Here is a 20,610-nt window from a genome sequence, read left to right as displayed (position 1 = left end):
TTGTTAGTGGGGGGACAACATGCTCACACTGTCTACTACATCGCTAATGCTACAGGATGTTAGCTACACCAAATATATTGGGGCTGGGGAACAGAAGAAAATGGCACTGCAGAAGTCACAATTAGAACTTATCAAATAATTCTGCAATTAAGAAACAGGGTTATCAGCCAAACAACACGGAACAAATAGTATTCAATCAGCTGTCGTTTAGGTACAGGGGCAACACAATGGTATCTGAGGGTACGTCTACACAGCAGTGTTATTTTGGAATAACTGACGCTATTTCAAAATAACTGCCCCTTGTGCATGTGCCTTGATGGGGTGGGGCAGCTTGCATGTTCTTATGATCCCAGGAGCTATGCTGGTGGGAGCTTAGGGCTTCTGGTAGTTTCAACCAAGCCGGAAAGGTCAAGGGGAGAGGAACCAGACTAAGCATGTACACCGGTCCTCCAGGATTGGGGGTTTGGCTCAGGGCTAACAACACTGATCTAGAAAAAGCTTTTGTTATGGAAACAGTAACAAAGAATTCCTTCTCAACTGTGTGTGATGGCTTTCCAGAGTCACTTACAGAGACTTGTATGACTGTCAGTGGTGAAAGCAGAAATGAAGGTATTGACATGAAGATGGAAGTCCTGAGTGCCAAGATTAAGACCAGAATTAGGTTCTGGAATGTACGTACCATGTATAAAGCGGGTAAGCTTGCACAGATTACAAATGAAATGAGATGCTACAAACTACATATTCTTGGTATCAGTGAGAGTAGATGGATTGGATCAGGAAGAATGAAGACTAGTACTGGTAAAACAGTCCTTTTTTCCAGAAGGGATGATGATCAACACCATGAGGGAGTAGCTATCTTCCTGAAGAAAGGAACAGAGAAATGTTTGCTGGAATGGAAACCAATCAACAGCAGACTGATGAGAACTAGGATGAAAGGTAGACATGTAAACATTACATTAATCCAGTGTTATGTCCTAACAAATGAAAGTGAAGAAGGAAAGAAAGATAGTCTATGAATAGCTTCAAGCTGAAATAGAAACAGCATTACGTTATGATCTTATAATAGTCATGGGGGACTTGAACGCTAAAGTTGGGAGGGATAATATGCACAATGATAGAACTATGGGGAAACATGAATGAGAATGGAGAGAGGTTAGTGGAATTCTGTACTTTAAATAATCTTGTCATCGGAGGTACACTCTTCCCTCACCGTGAAATTCACAAGTTAACATCAAATGGTCTGGTAGCACTTTATGGCTACGTCTACACTGGCCCCTTTTTTGAAAGGGGCATGCTAATTTTAAACTTCGGAATAGGGAAATCCGCGGGGGATTTAAATATCCCCGCGGGATTTAAATAAAGATGTCTGCTGCTTTTTTCCGGCTTGGGGAAAAGCGTCTAGACTGGCCCTTTGAAGTAGAAATAAGAGATCCTCCGGAATAGGGCTTTATTCCGGAAGATCGGGCCAGTCTCGACGCTTTTTTCCGGCTTTTCCCCAAGCCGGAAAAAAGCGGCGGACATCTTTATTTAAATCCCACGGGGGATATTTAAATCCCCCGCGGATTTCCCTATTCTGAAGTTTAAAATTAGCATGCCCCTTTCGAAAAAGGGGCCAGTGTAGACGTAGCCTATATGTTTTGTTAGTCTATAAACATAAACAAAATGGCCACCAGCAAAAAAAACCTCTTCTTAAAGGGGCCATGCTGCTTTTTCATTTTTCCTCAACAGAATTTTTTTCCTGAAGTTTTTTTTTTGGGGGGGGAGGGGGGAGGAGAAAGGAGGGAGAGTGTTCAGTACTCTTGGTTAAACCATCTGGCAACCCTATCAGCAGCAATACAAAGAAGCAAACCGGAAAGCTAAGAAATTAGTGAGAGCTGATAAGAGAGCTCACATAGAGGAACTAGCAGCACAAGCTGAAGAAGCAGCTACTTGAAGATTTCAACAACCTACACCCCACCATCAACCTCAGCCTGGATCATTCTACACGAGAGATCCACTTCCTGGACACCACAGTACAAATCAACAATGGAAAATTAGACACCACTCTCTACAGAAAACCCACCGACTCATACAGTTACCTACATGCTTCCAGCTCCAATCCAGAACACACCACACGATCCATCGTCTATAGCCAAGCCCTTCGATACAACCACATCTGCTCTAATCCCACTGACAGAGACCAGAAGCTTCAGGATCTCTACCAAGCATTTATACACCTCAACTACCCACCCAGAGAAATAAAAAAGCAAATTGAAAGAGCCAGACGAATACCTAGAAACCATCTACTTCAAGACAGACCCAAGAAAACCAACAATAGAACACCACTTGTCATCACGTACAACCCCCAACTTAAACCTGTCCAACACATTATCAATAAACTACAGCCTATACTGGAACAGGATACCATACTCCAAGAGGCTCTGGGAGACAGACCCATAGTCTCCTATAGACAACCACCTAACCTCAAGATGATTCTTACCAACCACCACAGGACATACCACACTAATACCAACCCTGGTACCTTCCCTTGCAACAAACCCCGTTGCCAGCTTTGTCCACATATTCATTCTGCTGATACCATTATTGGACCTAACCAAGTGAGTTATAAGATCAAGAACACATATTCCTGCGCATCCAGAAATATAATCTATGCTATCATGTGCCGAAAGTGTCCGTCTGCTATGTACATTGGACAAACATCTCAGACACTTCGCCAAAGGATTAATGCCCACAAAACAGATATCAGACAAGATCACAAAGAAAAAACAGTTTATTGCCATTTTAACCAGAAAGGACACTCTCTCAATGACTTAGCCACCTGCATTCTGCTACAAAGACCTTTTACATCTGCACTTGAAAGGGAATCCTCTGAACTGTCATTCATGTTAAAATTCAACACTTTCCAAAAAGGACTGAACAAACATTTGAACTATCTCACCCATTACCAAGATAGTTTCCCCAATTATCACCTCTAATACCGTTAACTCACAAACATCTCACTCTCCCCACCTCTAATATCATCAATTCACAGACACTTACCTTCCTTCCTCCCCCCCCCATGCCCCTCCTGTTCTGCAATGTGATTTGTCCTTTTCATATGTGTTCATTTTTTTAATTGTATCCTTTGGTATATATGGTTGTGACTACTTTCTTCCACTATTTGATCTGAGGAAGTGGGTCTGGCCCACGAAAGCTCATCACCTAATAAACCATCTTGTTAGTCTTTAAAGTGCTACATTGTCCTGCATTTTGCTTCAGCTACCCTAGACTAACATGGCTACATTTCTATCACTACTAAGAGAGCAAGGAAAGGTTTTTAAAATCATCAAGCTTGTTTGCGGTAAATACCTTGCCACTACAAGTGTCCCTGTCATGGACAAACAAGGAAATCTACTTATAACAGAGAGGGAACAAGAGGCTCGTTGGGCAGAATATTTTCAGGAAGTTCTAAACAGACCACCACCAGAAGAAGCAGCTGATATTCTAGAAGCGGAAACAGACCTTGATATAAATACTGCTCCACCAAAAATGGAAGAAATTAGCATGGTAATAAGGTCCTTAAAGAATGGTAAATCTCCAGGACACGACAATCTCAATGCTGAATTGTTCAAGGCAGACCTAGAACTTGTAGTCACTATTCTCCAACCGCTCTTTACAGCAATATGGGAAGGGAAGCAGATGCCAGAGGAAAGGACAAATAGAATTATTGTTAAGATACCCAAGAAGGGAGCACTCAATGACTGTAACAGCTGGTACGGCATCACTCTCCTTTCAGTTCCAAGAAAGATCCCTGCTAAGATCATTATTCAGCGGATTGTAGATGCTGTTGATAAATCACTGAGGAAAGAACAAGCTGGCTTCGTAAAGGAAGGGGGTGCGTAGATCAAATTTTTGTACTGCGTAGCATCACTGAGCAATGCATTGAATGGCAGAGGTAGTTGTTCATCAACTTTATTGATTTCAAAAAAGTCTTTGACAGCGTTCATAGGGATAGTCTTTGGAGTATTCTGAAAGCATATGGAATACCACAACAAATCGACTGCACATTCGGAAAATGGGTCAGACTAACAGTTAGCCAGAAGACGACAGAAGTCATGACCCTAAATATTGAGGCACCAGCATCAGTTAAAATCAATGACCACAACCTACCTATCACAGAGAGCTTTACATACTTGGGTAGTATTATCAGGCAAGACAGAGGTGTCAGAAGTTATATTCAGAGCAGACTCAGTAAAGCCAGAAATGTCTTCATGAGTCTGAATGCTGTATGAAAGTCAGGGGCTGCCGTGAGCCTAGGCAAGGTTGGCAGCTGCCTATGGCGCCGTTGGCCCAGGCTCTCGATGATGACGTCATGAGGCACTGGGGCGCCCCGTGATGATGTCACGGCCATTGACGGCTGTGCAGGCAGGGGCGCCGCAATTGGTGCCTCGCCTAGGGTGCCAGCTGCGGCAGCCGGCCTCGGGCCACGCCTGATGGAAGTCATCACAGTACAGCATCCGTACCAAACTGAAGTTTTATCAGAGCTGTGTTTTATCAACACTATTATATGGATCGGAATGCTGGCAGATGACAGAGTACGACCTCAATAAATTGCAGACTTTTCACACCAGAAGTCTTCAGAGGATCCTCTGTATTTTTTTGGCCAAGAATAATTTCTAATCAGGACCTGCTTGCACAGTGTAAACAAGATGACATGGCTACTATCCAAAGGCACTGGAGATAGATTGGGCATGTTCTCAGGAAAGATGGAAGCTCCATCACAAAGACTGCTGTGCACTGGACTCCTGAAATAGAAATGAAGAGCATGAATTACACTTGGGGCACTACTGAAAGGCTGGCCAGAGACAGACAGAAGTGGAAGACCTTTCTTACTGCCCTACACTCCAGTGGGTGTGAAGGACGACGACGATGATGATGATTTCAAAATAACAAAATGCACACCTACACGGCAAGCTGGTATTTCAAAATAATGTCGAGCTGGAGGACTTCTTACTCTGACCCCTGTAACCCTCATTTAATTAGTAAGGGAAGTCGGAGGAAGAGTGTTCTTCCTTCAAATTTCTGCTGTGTAGACAGTGCTAAAAGCCAACTTAAGCTATTTTGACTTCAGCTACGAAGTTGCGTATCTTAATTTGACTTTTGCCCTGCAGCATAGATATGCCCTGAGATACACAGAAGAGGCCACAATAGAGGTATCTGGAAATACATATAAAAAGTTGCTCAGCTATTATAGGTCCGTATAGTGTCTCCCTCAGATGCATTATGATTTAAATAAAAGTTACGTGCCCACAAATAAAAATGCTCTTCTAAAAACAGGCCACTTGCAAGAGGGGGAAAAATGTGGTGAATTATCAAGATATTAATCAGACTATGTAAATTAGGAAAAAGAGTTTTGGATTAGAGAGAGAAAATCATCAAAATCATTTCAATGAAAAGGAAGGAACCATCTGCCTACCCTCCACTCAGGTAGAAGATTGAGCAAGCACAGCTTTTAACATGTGATTCCTTACTTCTCTCCCCCACTTTTACAAAGCATAGTAGTATTTAATGAAGCTCAACACTATCCATCAGGTCCAGGGAACTGTCTTGCTAAAAGAATTGTGGATTTTGGTTTTTTTTAAAAACTGTTTCCAAATATGGAACAGAAAATACTTTTGTTACAGTTAAAACTTGGCTCATCTATGTGCTAGATTTTCTGCATTCCTTTTAAAGTATCTTATAGTCATTGGTCTAGTCATCTCCCCACAGCTGTTCCATTATAAGAGTCTTTAATGGAAATACTACAGTTGCCCTCTTATTATTGGACAATTGCCTTCAGATTCCTGGAAATACAAGTTGTACCTCCCTGAACTGGGACTCTCTGGTCCGACAACATCATAGATGTTCATGGACCAGAAATCCCAGAGGTAGGGAGGCCAGTGGTGAGGCTGGCAGCCCCATGGCACAGTGGGGGCCCCACTGGTGTGAGGAGCTCCTGGCACAGCTAGGAGCCCTGCAGCAGGGGGGCTTTGGTGGCGTGGGGAGACTCACGGCGTGGCCAAGAGCCCAGCAGCAGGGAGCTCCGATGGTGTACAGACCAGTCAGATTCCAATGGTTTCAGACCGGGGAGATCCAACCTGTACCTTCCAATTACATGAACAAACCCCATGGAACCTTATTAGCAAAGAAGCAGGAGATACATTCACTCTGATGCTCAGCCCTCAAAATCCCCATTCACTCAACACTCCAACTAACAGGCATCTTGGAGAGACATTCAATGGGTAAATGGAGGTTATGATGCTGGCATTATCCATTCCCTCATACCCATACCCCTACTAGTGCAGATGCAACTTATCTGTAATGTTTTTAAACTCCGGACAGATTGGCAGGGAAGTTTGAGCTTTTGAGAAAAAGGAAATGGGATCTGAGAGTGCCATGGCATGGATTTCTGTACAGGATGGAGGGAAACATCAACTGGAAGGAATCAGTAACAAAGATCATGTGTGTCTAGAAACAACAGGAATTCCTTCAGTTGTTAATAACAGGATTTAAAATGTTAAATCCATTAGATCTAGAAAAACAGTTTGTTTGGTTTTTTTCTGCTCTGTTCTTCCATGCCACATATATCCTGAGTGAAATCCTGGTGCCATTGTAGTCAGTGGCAAAACGCCAGCTGACTGCAATGAGGCCAGCATTTCAGCCACAGAGCATTTTTTCTTTTCTAAAATTAAAGCATGCAGTTTAATGGTCCTATTATCGTGTAATGCCTGCTTGCCTGTACTGGCAGAAAAGGTGTATACAAAGTTAATAATACATATAGCCAATCCGGATGTGAATGCATCAGACTTATTGTGGAAGACAGCGCCGTATGTCATTGAATGGATGAAGTTTGGGTCTTTCAGACATTAGTAGCTATTTTTGCCCTATGCAACAGAATCCATCAAATAGATTTCAATTTTAAGTTATATAAATAAACCAGTGCTTTATTTTCATTTTGTTAATCAGCTGTGTATTCAAGTTATAGCACACTAACTTCCATACAGAATGTGCTTACTATAATAAAAAAATATACAGGTGGAAAGAAGTGTAATGCAAACACTGATATTAACACACACAATCACTATAGTTATTTGATAGAACAAGACCAGAAGTAGTTAACATTTAAAATTAAATTTACTGGATAAAAACTGCAACGTGCACACTGAAGTTCATTGATATAAAAATACAAGTCATTTATACATTGTATACACACAAAAGATATGTGGAAATCATTTACACAGCTAGATACCAGGAATAAAGTTCAGGATATGATCATGCAAAGCTTCACTCCTGTCACACACAATGGCACTGCCCGGAATTGCTAACAAGTGTAAGGCTTGTAGGAATGAGTCTCTTAAACGTAAGGGGGAGAATGTGTAACTGTTAAGCTTGAATGTGGAGACCATTACCAGGTAGCCTTAAAACTTGACAGAAGTGTTGTTCTTATTCCACAGTAAGAGTGAAATTGTCTTCAAATAAACATGACAGATGCACTGAAAAGAATGGGAATGGTGATAAAATAAAAAGGCATATAAAAAAATCTGATTTGTTTTTCTCCCTCGGGTCAGCTACAGAACTTCCATTAATTAATGGACGTTTATTTGACTACAACATAAAAGAACACCCATGCTAGATCTCGGGACTCTTGCCGTTATCAAACACAATACACAAATCATTATAGAACTCCAACTTCCCCATCTGCCTTCCCTTGGTCAATGGGGCTCATGCTTGTACCTCATCTTTCCTCTGACCAATGGGAGAAATAGAATTTTGTAAAATCCTATGTCCTTTCATGAGACTTGCTCTCATCCCTGCTCTCTAGCCCAGCCCAAGTACTTCATTCCTAATAATAAGCAAAAACAGATTGAATCTCCAACCTCTGAAACCAAAACGATTTGGTGCCCATCACAACTCTGCCCTCTGATACCAGACAGCCAATTAACCCAGTGCAGTTGGGTTGAAGCACCTTCCTTCCCCTCCTCTCAACTCTGGGTTGGAACAGACCCCCCCAGTGCAGACAGGAGCTGCTCCAACTGGGCACCTAGGCCCGTTGCAGACAGAGGCTGCTCTGGATGCCATTACCAGTGGTTGTGTGTGTGCATGTGTGTGTGGGAGGGAACGGGGGTCCACCACGAACAGAGGCTGCTCCAGCGCCCTGTGACTGGCCCCCTGTGGGGCTGGAACAGCCCCTTACCCATGGCAGGTAGAGAGCTGCTCCAGCCCCCACCAGTTAACCTTAACCGGTAAGCCTTACCCACTAACAGGTTCAACATTCACATCCCTATTCTGTAATACCTACATGAGTCTCACCTATGGGGATATACATGCTAATGTAGTGTATTAAGTTAGGTGGGTCAGAAATTTCCCCTCAAATCTGGCTTTGGTCAGAAAACTGGATTTTGACTAAATGAAATTCTTAATTGTAAGTGTTTGGTTTCCATGGAAAATTTCAGCTAAAGCCCCAAAATATGAAAATAAAGTTGTGGTGCCCCAGGCTCACATTCTTCTCTGTAAGCCAAGTTCCCCAGCTGAATTGCGCGCGCGTGCGTGAGAGAGAGAGCGCGCGCCAAGTTCCCCAGCTGAACTACAACTGTGTGTGTGTTTTCAATGGGAGAGGAGTGTAATTACAGTCATTGGGTCAGATTCTAGACCATGCTCTGTCCCCTTTTTATACTGCTCCAGCACTGTGTCCTCAGGAAACTACGAGCTTCAGAATAGCATGCTAGGAAGTCTGAGGAAGCTACTAGTAGTCACTCTAGCTCCAAGACACTTCTGTAATTAGTGCCAGAATCTACAGCACAGAATCTGGCCTAGTGCTTATCCACCACCTTCGAAACTGTGAAGAAGCACTCTCATTGTGGAGTGTACAATTTGGAGCAAGGCAGGGAAAAGGGGAATCGAAAGCAAAAAGAAAATACCATGACTCTGAAGTCCACAGTAACATAAGAGAAAGACAGAGGTTCCTGCAGTAAGCAATTAGGGAAATCATTATCTAGTGTTTAAGAGCACAGGTCTGGGACTCAGAAGACATGGATTTTAGTCCCATGTCCCACTAACAACTTGTGCAACCTGTGACAAATCTCTCAACTCCTTGGTGATTTACTTCCTCACTCTGCAGCAAAGGGGAATAATAATGCTTATCCACCTTTGTAAAGTGCATGGACCTCCTCAGATGACGGACACTATGTCATATTTATTCTTTCTAATCATCTCTTAAAAATAAATGAGCCTATATATAGAAATGCCAACAAGCCAGCAACATGGGCAGCAGCATTTCCTCAGCCTGCTATTGTGGGTGGCATTCCACATGCTACACCAGCTCCACAGGCCATGGACGGCAGTTGACTGCTGTTATCAGAAGCAAAGCACCAAGTGGAGCAGATGCTTTCTTGCTGCAGATGGCTTGATTACCTCTTGCAATATTAGGGATCAAGTTTCTCTTCTGCCCCAGGTGACATCCTGTCCTGCTCACAGTGCATCTCTGAGCTGGTACATTAGTGTGCATCATCAGCATGCTCACATTACTCACAGAATGAGAATAGCTCAGCACCTGTTAAGGTGCAAGCTGTGTGCGGAAGTGAACTCCTGGGAGCATCTCCTGGGGGAACTGATCTCCTTTTCCCTCCTTTTTTTCAGGCCTGTGGACCATCGGGGTGGCAGGGCAGGGGAGAGACTAATCACCCGTGGGAGAGGCCAGGGGGAGAAAACATTGTGAGCTTCAACTTGCAGCTTTCCTCAGACTCTGGAGAAAGGGAGGATTTTTCCCTTGTGGGGACTGGGGTACGGATTTATGGGTTCCCAATTCACTAGTAGATCTTAACAACAGGTTCTGACACAGCAGCCTGCCTGTAGGGATAGTTGCTGCTGTTCAGGATCCTCTCCCCCTGGTAACACAGATCCAGCAGGTACTGTACCAGTATTAGTAGAGGGCCCTGTGACTGCGCAGGAGCAAAAGGGACCTGAAGGTGTGTGTCAGGTGTCATATAGTGCCAAGCTATATTACTGCTCTCATTTCTATATAGAAACACCTGGGCTTTGCAATGGTTGGTGACTCGGAGCAGGGCACCTCTGTCTTACTCCCCCCAATATGGCCTCTTTCATCCTGCTCCTGCCTTGAGATTTAGTGGCACAGTGAAGAGGAGGGAGGAAAATGATTCCACTGGAACAGCACAGGCATCTGATTCCATGTAGGCAAGGGAAGGTTCTACTGCAGCTGTCCTGTGAATAATCAGAACCTAAGTTTCAGTGTGTCTATCAGGTGAGGTACTTGCAACTTTAGGAAGATGTGGTGCATTTGCACACGGATAGGTTTCACTACCGAAAGTTTTGTTTCCTGGATAAGTCAAATTCACAAACATGTTACTTACTAACCACACTCTCCTCTGGGAAGAGCTGTTCGAATTCCCATTTCCACACATAGTGTCTGGAGGAAAAGAAATTCTTTAAAAGATCTTTAGGCCAGAAGCTTTTCTGCATTTACACTGAAAGAGAAGCAGAACACCAGCCAAATTACTGCACTCCTTGAGTCATACCAAAAATATACATTGTGAGCCAAGAGATACAGATGCTCAGTCCAAGATCACAACTGGGTACGTAGTGTGTCTAGAAAAGTTTGATGTGCATCAGTTTTCATTAATAACTATTTAAAAATCATACTGTGGTCACAGAAAAACTCTTAAAATATTAGCTTCTGAACTATCATATAGAGAACTTTACTTTTGTTCTTACCTTTAATAAAATTTGCAAACATAAATTTTGGCATGGATCATTAACTTTTCTCTGTTGCTCTTTTGTTTAATATAAAAAGCCAATGTATGAGTAATAACCCAAGATGTCCAAAGTCAACCTAACTTAATCCTCAAACAGTAAGGGCGTGATGCAAAGAAATTTTAAAATGTTAAGTGTGAGCTTCTGTATGGCTAGACAATTAAAAAACCAAACATAAGAGGAAAGAGATTTGCAAAGTCTCACTTGTATGGAATTTAGACACTATGTGAATAGAATGGATTTGTAAAAACCAGTCACATCTAAGAAGTTACAGGAGTCAATCTGTGTCTTAGAAATTACACAACAAATTCTCCAATTTAATCCACAGGGTGGTATTTCATCCACACCAGTGGTACACATTGCAGAATGTTGTACCATAAAGAAGCATGCATAAAAATAAAAGATCTTTCACCACACTGTAGATTAGAGAAATAACTGTGCACTGAAATGTTAAGAATAAGAAATACCCAATTTAGGAAACTCACCTCTGAAATACTGATTTCTAATACAGCAGCAAGTTGGTGCCTGTAACTCTGAGTTTTGGGAAGAACAAATTGTGGTACTATTTGGTCTAATTCAACAGCAACCAAGTTAACTGGATACCCTGGGATATTATAGCACCTGTGGTTGAAACAGTGGTACTTTAACTGGCCTGAAAATGCTGTTCATTGTATTTTAAAGAAAAGTAAGCTCTCTTCAATGTGTAATCTTGCTCAAAAGATACATTGTAAATAGACCACGGCTCTAATTCAAACTTCCTTTATAAAGTAGTTTCAGTATGTCTGGTGCAAAAATCAAGCTTTGAAGTGCCTCTACCATCTCAGAGAAAGTCTTAAATATTGTTCTTCACTAAAGGATAGATGGGCACTGAGTACCAAATGAAACTAATAGCCAGAGGCATTTGCTTTCCTGAAAGAGGATGTCTGACATCATACAGCAGATCAGAAACAAATAAATAAAATGACTCTTTACGGTATGAAGATAAATCCACTACAATGCTGTGAGAGTAGCAGACTCCACCTTGACAATGTCAGTGTATTCTGTAGAGAAAGTAAAATTCTGTTACCTTCAATGGTACATTTATGAGATTGTGTCAAACAACAACCCTAAAATGTTGGATGTCAAAACAAAACATATTAAAACAGTATATTTCATAAAAACTGATGGCAAAATGCACCAGAATTAATTATAGTTACATACAACCAAGGCCATCTCTCCATGGTCTACTAAATTAACACCTTTAAGCACACAAAACGTCTATCGGAGGGGCCTTAATAAAATGATTAGTGGAACACAGCCAAGCTGCAGGGGAATTACATTCTCAGAAATCTACTGAGTATAATCACAAAGCTATCTGTGAATGCTAATACCCTGTAGCCCCAAAAAGGCAGAGTCCCTTCACTGCCACAATTCTCCAGCCTTTTACAGGACATCTCATTTTAAGGTGGAGTTATCTAAGTACAAAAAGGAACACAAGTAACCAATATAAAGCACTTAGGTTTAGAAGCACTTATGGAAGAGTTTGTGAATGCAGATATTTACAAACATTGTATCTGGAGTGCAGATATATTATTTAGTGAAAGAGAAATTTTTCCTTATATTGTGTATTTTTATAGTTCATCAGAATTCCATAAGTTAACAAGCAAGAGTCTCCTCCCTGAGAAACGTGCTTCTCATATTTGTGCAGACACTCCCATTCCCTAACTCGGCTACAGTAAGGCATGGACAATGCTAAGATGACAGGGTAAAATCCTAATGATGGAAGTAAAAACCAGTTCTTCCCTTTGTCTTTGTGGAGCTTGTCTACTCCTTTACAATTGCAGCTGTCAGTTGGCATCCATGCACTCTTGCCTGGTAAGTAGAGGTTTTCCACCTGGGCTGTCGGTCTGCATGCGCAGATCCTCTACTGTCTGCAGCAAAGCTTTTCTCTCCAGCTCTAGAGTGAGAATGGATTGCTTTAATTTGCACTCGTTGCTCAATAACATTTCTACTTCAGCTTCTAGGTTTTGGATCTTTCCATTTGCCACCTTAATGATAAAAAGAAAACAAGATTTCCTAAAAGCTATGAAACCAGTAGACCTTACAGACAGAGTTCTCCTTAGTCCCTCACGCTTTTACAAAGTTCTACCGATATGGGTCATGTTTTCTACATAACTGGAAATTCTATTATAAACACACACTGAATTAAACATATGTACCGTTACTTCCACAAACGTAATATTACTTATAAATAGCATTATCCATTTTTTTCCCCTTTCTCTAATCTGTATTGTTCAGGCTTTAGTGTGATTAAACCTAGAATATAACCAAGCAGAGAAGACTGAAAAGTTAAATCTACAAATAATCAGCTAACAGATCTTTAAATTTATTAGTTGCCATCTTTTAATTAAGGATAGCATCACTATAAATCCAGAGCGCTACTCACTACAAAATTACACTCCACAGGGTGTCAAAGTGCAGAAACATCATGATGCAGAAGGAAAAAATATGTCTGCCAATGACTTAGAAGCAAACCAACTGGTTACTTTTACCAAACTGAATAGGATTTGAATAAGATACCAAAAGCCTGTATTCCCCATCCTACCCACGATGTCATCTACCTTCCAAGTTTTTGTTTTTGATCTAAGATGCTTGAAAATCTAAATAGAGAGCCCATCTCCAACCCCCATATTCCCTTCAAATTGCCCCTGAACTCAGAAGTTGCATTAAAATGTTTCTTTGCAGAAAGAAGGAGCCCTGAAGAGTTCAGTGGATCAGTTTCTTCAGAGAACAACTGTACCACCACAGGAGCTGTGGCTAGATTACACCTCTCTGTCATCAGAGAGATGTAGATTAGGCATGTCGAAATTGCTAATGAAGCAGGGATTTCAATATTCTGTGCTTCATTAGCATAAACATGGCTGCCGCTTTTTTCGAAACGGAGCTTTTTCAAAAAAGGGGCAGTCTAGACGCGGATCTGTCGAAAATAAACCCTTTTTCGACAGATCCTGTATTTCTCAAAATATGAGGCTTACAGGATCTGTCGAAAAAGGGTTTATTTTCGACAGATCCGCGTCTAGACTGCCTTTTTTTTTTTTTTTTGAAAAAGCTCCATTTCAAAAAAGCAGAGGCCATGTTTATGTTAATGAAGTGTGGGATATGTAAATCCCTGCTTCATTAGCAATTTCAATGTGCTTGATTTACATCCCTCTGTCGACAGAGGGATGCAGTCTAGACATAGCCAGGGCGAGTTTGGAAGCAGTCACCAACAGAACTGTAAACTGAATGGACTGAGGTCAGACACTGGACAAAAAGACATGCTATTTCGTGTGTTTCTAATCATCCTGGACCATAGATTCTCAAACTTTCTCATAAAAAATAATTGTATCTTAATAGAGAATGTGTTTCATAAACATCTCTCCCATTCATGATCCCAAACACCATCTCTCTCTGCTTTGTGACTATCTGCACTGCAACTACAGCAACTGCTTAAATGAGAAGGTATGATTCAGACTGCATAAATGCATTTAGAGGGTTTTTCCAGCTACTAAATTTCATTAATTAAAGTGAGCCAGCATCATGGGACCCCAGTCTGCTTTCCACAGACCATCAACAAGGCTCAGGAATCTCTGCTCCAGTCAAACTTAAAAGGTTTTAAATATCAGTTGGTAAAAATTGTAAATAACACATACTGAAGACCTTGATCTCCATTAGGTTTCTTCTCTTTACAATGGTCTCTTCTGAAAGTATGAGCTAATAATGGTGTCATTGGCTCATTAGCTAGGAAATACAAACAGTACCTGCAGCTCTTCCAGCAGATCAAAATTCTGTTTTCTCAAACTAGTGTTTGCCTTTTCCAACTTGTCCATTTTCTGATTGTCATTGAGAGAAGAATCTATCAACTCATCCTGTAGCACATGGTATTCCACTTCATAAGCTTGCAATTGCTTGGCAATATCCATTTCAAACACCTGTTACATACATAAGAGTATTAGACACTATGAAGATCAAGAGAACCAAATGCATACAAAGTCTATTGGTTTATTTTTAGGGTGTAGGCTACTTTTTAGCTTATATTGCTTAGCCTTGAGGCAGTGATGTCCAATGGGTAGATGACATACATGGGAGTCAGACGTGAGTTCATTTCAAATTCTGACACGGACTTATTGTAAGTTGCTTCTCAAAATCATACACCAAAGTTTTCAAAAACTGTCCACCATTTTAGGTACCAAGGTTAAGTCAAGTAGGGCATCCAAAAATGGAGGTACCCAAATTTAGATGTCATTTTAAAAACTGTAGTTCAAGCCCCTTTATGCTTCAGCCACCACACACATAAAATGTAGTTAATAACTTAGCTACCTTTGTATAGTACTGTGAAAGCTTCACATAAATATCTCTGTGGGCAAACTACTTCACCTATTTCTGATCTTGTTATTTACTGTAATAATATTTTTAGTGCCTAAAAATATTAAAATTCTAGAATTACTTCAAAAGATTTCAGAGGAAACATTACACCATGTTGAAGCAGAATTCCACTATTAATCATTAACTATTAATCACTGACAATGTCCTCAATCCTTATCAAGACAGATACTGAGCCACACCCTGCCCAAGAGACCTTCTATTTTAAAGGCAAATAAAGTAAACTGCATTGAGAGAGACCCAGAAGACAGAAATGCTATAATGGTCTTCCCTCTGTTTTTAGTATATCCACTTTCCAATTTTCTAGGAGGGTTAAGTGGTAGTCAATATTACTCTAAGGTCCCTAAACAACCTTCCTGAAAGCAATGAAAAGATGAAATGAGAATGACCAAATGTCAAATTACAGAAACAAATGGAAAACTAAAGTTGAGTCCCTTAATAAAAACACAATAGGAAAAAATACCCCAAGTATTTATTTGGTTGTTCAAACTGAATTTAATCAGTTGTTCCTTATTTTAATGTCTTGTATCATATTTCTCTTGGAAAGACATCAAAATTCAATTGCCATCTGAGATACTTAGTGAAGTAATGAGAAATATTGCCTATTTTCCTCATTTGCTTTGGGACACAAGAGGTAACGTTTTCATTGCTAGAGGAGGGACATAATTTAAGAACATATCAGCTATATAAAATTACTGTAAAAAACTTAGAATCCATGTTACCACATTATAAAAATAATCCCTAATAGTTTTATTGAAATATGAGTGTAAATGTTCAGGCTTCTAAACACTGAAGATTGGATCTCAGTACTTTAGCTGAGGCCTCCCCAGTGCTGAATGGAGAAGGACAAGTATTTCCCATGTCTTACATATGACACTCCTGATAACATACCTCAGAATTATAGTGTTGACTCATATTCAATTAATGACCCAAAATAACCTCCAGATTCTTTTGATGAGTACTGCTGCTTAGGCAGTTATTGCCAATTTTGTAATTGTACTTTCGATATTTCCTTCCTAAATGTAGTATTTTGCAATTGTCTTTATTGAATTTCATTTTGTTGATTTCAGACCAATTTTCCAATTTATCAAGGTCATTTTTAATACTATTTCTGTCCTCCAAAGTGGTTGCAATTCCTTCTAGCTTGGCATCATCTGAAAATTTTATAAGTGCACTCTCCATTCCATTATCCATGTCATTAATGAAAATATTAATAATGTCCCACCAAAATCAAATCTATGCAGAATTCACTAGATATATACTCCCAGTTTGACAGCAAACCATTGATAACTACTCTTTTAATATAATCTTACAATCAGTTTTACATCCATCTTGCAGTAATTTCATCTAAACAAACTTCCACTAGTTTGCTTATGAGAAAGTGTCAAAACCTTACTAAAATCAAGATATGTCTCATCTACATTTACCCCATCTGCTAGATTAGTACCAAGCAGAAACTTGGACAGATGACCAGGGAGGAGTATAAATATATTGCTCGAGAATACAGGGGAGTTATCAGGAAGGTGAAAGCGCAATTGGAATTGCAGCTACCAAGTGATGTGAAGGCTAACAAGAAAGGTTTCTACAGGCATATTAGCAATAAGAGGGTGATCAGAGAGGGAGTGGGGCCCTTACTGAATGAGGGAGGTAACCTAGTGACAGATGATGTGGGGAAAGCTGAAGTACTCAATGCTTTCTTTGCCTCTGTCTTCACAGCCAAGGTCAGCTCCCAGACTATTGCACTAGGCAACGCAGTAGGGGAAGGAGGTGGATAGCCCTTGGTGGAGAAAGAACAGGTTAAGAACTACAGTATTTAGAAAAGCTAGACATACATAAATCCAAGGGCCCAGATTTAATGCATCCGAAGATACTGAGGGAGTTGGCAAATGTCATTGCGGAGCCTTTGGCCATTATCTTCGAAAACTCGTGGAGATAAGGAGAGATCCTGGATGATTAGAAAAAGGCAAATGTAGATCTTTAAAAAAGGGAAGGAGGACTATCTGGGGAACTACAGACCAGTCAACCTTACCTCAGTCCCCGGAAAAATCATGGAGGGGATCCTCAAGGAATCCATTTTGAAGCACTTGAAAGAGGGGAAAGTGACCAGGAATAGTCAACACGGATTCACCAAGAGCAAGTCATGCCTGACCAATCTGATTAGCTTCTATGATAAAGTAACTGGCTCTGTGGATATGGGAAAGTCAGTGGATGTGATATACCTTGACTTGAGCAAAGGTTTTGATACGTCTCCCACAATATTCTTGCCAGCAAGTTAAGGAAGTATGAACTGGATAAATGGACTGTAAGATGGATAGAAAGCTGGCTAGACTGTCAGGCCCAACGGGTAGTGATTAATGACTCGATGTCAGGATGGCAGTCGGTTTCTAGCGGAGTGCCCCAAAGATCGGTTCTGGGGCTGGTTTTGTTCAACATCATTATTAATGACCTGAATGAGGGGATGGATTGCACCATCAGCAAGTTTACAGATAACACTAAGCTAAGAGGAGAGGTAGATATGCTGGAGGGCAGGGATAGGATCCAGAGTGACCTAGAAAGATTAGAGGATTGGGGCAAAAGAAATCTGATGAGGTTCAACAAGGACAAGTGTAGAGTCCTGCACTTGGGACGGAAGAATCCCAGGCATTGTTACAGGCTGGGAACCGAATGGCTAAGTAGCAGTTTTGCAGAAAAGGATCTGGGGATTACAGTGGATGAGAAGCTGGATATGAGTCAACAGTGCGCCTTTGTAGCCAAGGAGGCTAATGGCATAATATGGTTCATTAGGAGGAACACTGACATCAGATCTAGAGAAGTGATTATTCCCCTTTATTCTGCTGTGGTGAGGCCACATCTGGAGTACTGTGTCCAGTTCTGGGTCCCCCCCACTATAGAAAGGATGTGGACGCATTGGAGAGGGTTCAGCGGAAGGCGATCAAAATGATTAGAAGGCTGGAGCACATGACCTATGAGGGGAGGCTGAGGGATTTGGGTTTGTTTAGTCTGCAGAAGAGTGAGGGGGGATTTGATAGCAGCCTTCAACTTTCTGAAGGGAGGTTCCAAAGGGGATGGAGAGAGGGTGTTCTCAGTAGTGACGGATGGTAGAACAAGGAGCAATGGTCTCAAGTTACAGTGGGGGAGGTTTAGGTTGGATATTAGGAAAAACTATTTCACTGGGAGGGTGATGAAGTACTGGAATGGGTTACCTAGGCAGGTGGTGGCATCTCCATCCCTAGAGGTTTTTAAGTTTCGGCTTGACAAAGCCCTGGTTGGGTTGATTTAGTTGGTATTGGTCCTAGTTTGGGTAGGGGTCTGGACTTCATGACCTCCTGAGGGTTCTTCCAGCCCTATGATTCTACCCTGTCAATGGAGGGTGTGAAGTTTGTTTGGCATGATCTGCTCTTAACAAATAAGCTATTATTTATTATTCTACTGTGCTCAAGATGTTTATAATTTGATTGTTTAACAATTCGTTCTAGTATTTTTCCACGTATCCAAGCTTGGTTGACTGGTCTATAATTCCCTGCGGTCATCTTTGTTCCTTTTTAAAAAGACCAATACTATGTTTGCTCTTCTCCAGTTCTCTGGGACCTCACCCAGGCTTCTTGAGATCTTGAAGATAATTGCTAACAGTTCTGTTAGAGGGTATATTTCATAAGCCTCTGCTAACTTGAATACATTTAACTTATCTCAATATTCTTTAATCTTTTTTCTTTCCCTATTTTGCATTCCTTCCCCTTGTTGTTAACATTAATTGTGTTAAAAGTCTGGTCACGATTTACCTTTTTAGTAAAGACTGAAGCAAAATAAGAATTCAACACTTCAGATTTCTTGATAGCATTCATTATTACCTATCCTTTTCCACTAAGTAGAGGACCTACACTTTCCTTAATCTTTCTCTTGCTCCCAATGTTTTTATGGGACCTCTTTTTGTTTATGTCCCTTGCAAGGTGTAAACTCATATTGTGCCTTAGCTTTTTTTATTTTGTCCTTAATTGCTTTTGCATTCTTTAGTATTCATCTGTAGCAATTTGCCCATACTTCCATGTTTTGCAGGATTCCTTTTTGATTTTCAGATCATTGAAGAGATGCTGAAGGAGCCACACAGGTCTTTTACTATTTTTCCTGTTTTTCATTTGCATGTATGGGATTTCCATTTTCTAGGCACATAAAAAATTCTGCAGAAAACAAAGTTGTGACTTTCAAAAATCAGCCTATGCAATTCATCAAGGCTGTTAGTTTTTGTCACGACTGCTCTCTTTAAATCTCCTTTCACCCTGAAAGGGGAATGTAGTCCCTGCTGTCATAACCAAAACATCAATTCCAAGAGGCCAGAATGTTAGGAAAATCAAAAATTTAACCTAAAAGCGAGCCAACTTAGGGCAAGTTATAGCACGGAAGCCACAGGCTACAGTTGGGGGAAGCAGGAGGATATGGGTTTGCCTAGTAGCCTTAAAGAAGCTATGATCAAACCAGATGCTCTCTCTAGCATCAGCCCTTACTAATCAAAGGAGAGCAGCTGTTCAGCCCTCAGATCATTCTACCTGTCTGCACTACAACTACAGCAGTCTGCAAGTACAGCTACACTGTGGGGGGGTTTTTTCAGAAGAGATATGCAAATAATGCTCGCATTTGCATACCTTCTTCTGGTTTTTTTTCCCCGGAAGAGGGAAATGGCCAAATGTCAGAAAAAAACCCTCTTTCGAAAGCCCCTGTAAACCTTGCCCCCTTGTTGCTTCTGCTCAGATTCAGCAGTTTCCCTCACTTTACCCAGGTGTGAGTCTTGCAGCACAGCACTATACTCTGGCCTTTGTGCACTGTACATAATCTACCTGCCGCAGAGCACCCACCTGCCGCAGAGCACCCACACTTTTAGCATCCTTCTTCCCTTAACCCTGATTTCCTCTAACTTTGCCCCTCTTCCTCTGATATTAAGCCTTGGGAAAAATCCTTAGCCAGTTTAGTGAGCCTGCTTGTTTTAAGGGAGCAGCGCTGCCAGGAAATGGAAAGGCACCTCCCCACCCCCAAGGTTTTCTGGGGGTTTGTAGTGCTTTCACCATGGATGTTTCTGGGTTGAAGGGCACTCTCAATCTGCACCCCCACAGCCACCTCTGGACAGGTGCGTAAAGCTCCAGCTGCAGAATGAACCCCACCATGTCTGGGGGAAAGGAAAGCCTTCAGGAGGGGAATAAGTCACCACTTTTCAGTTCTCTGTTCATACAGTGCCTAGCACCCGGGGTCCTGGGCACTACAGTAATAAAATAGCAATACCGGTCAGGTGTATTTTCCCTCACTGTGAAGAATTGTCATAGCCAGGGCATTTTCAGGATAAGAGGGTCACTAGGCAGACCCCTGCAAACATGGGTTATTTGTGTTCTTTACAGGCCCACAAATACAATATTCTCCTGATTATCTGAACAGCACAAG

The 20,610-nt window shown here is 41.3% G+C and overlaps 1 protein-coding gene across 9 annotated transcripts in view; it reads right to left on the bottom strand.

Moving 5' to 3' along the window:
- Positions 1-6,934: 6,934 nt before the first annotated feature.
- Positions 6,935-20,610, bottom strand: part of TBC1D1 (TBC1 domain family member 1) — a 188,882-nt gene continuing 175,206 nt past the window's right edge. For all 9 annotated transcript variants that reach the window (XM_014576744.3, XM_025187957.3, XM_006129528.3 and 6 more), the window contains 2 exons: positions 14,565-14,735; positions 6,935-12,812 (listed from right to left, as the gene is read on the bottom strand). In XM_014576744.3, the coding sequence (XP_014432230.3) occupies positions 12,612-12,812; positions 14,565-14,735 (372 nt within the window). In that variant the 3' untranslated portion in view covers positions 6,935-12,611. The remainder of the gene's footprint in view (positions 12,813-14,564; positions 14,736-20,610) is intronic.

This window comes from Pelodiscus sinensis, chromosome 4, assembly GCF_052426305.1.
Source record: "Pelodiscus sinensis isolate ZL-2025 chromosome 4, ASM5242630v1, whole genome shotgun sequence".
Classification (NCBI taxonomy): Eukaryota; Metazoa; Chordata; order Testudines; family Trionychidae; genus Pelodiscus; species Pelodiscus sinensis.
The sequence above is the reverse complement of the archived record's forward strand: the minus strand, read 5'-3'. Positions and strand labels throughout refer to the sequence as shown.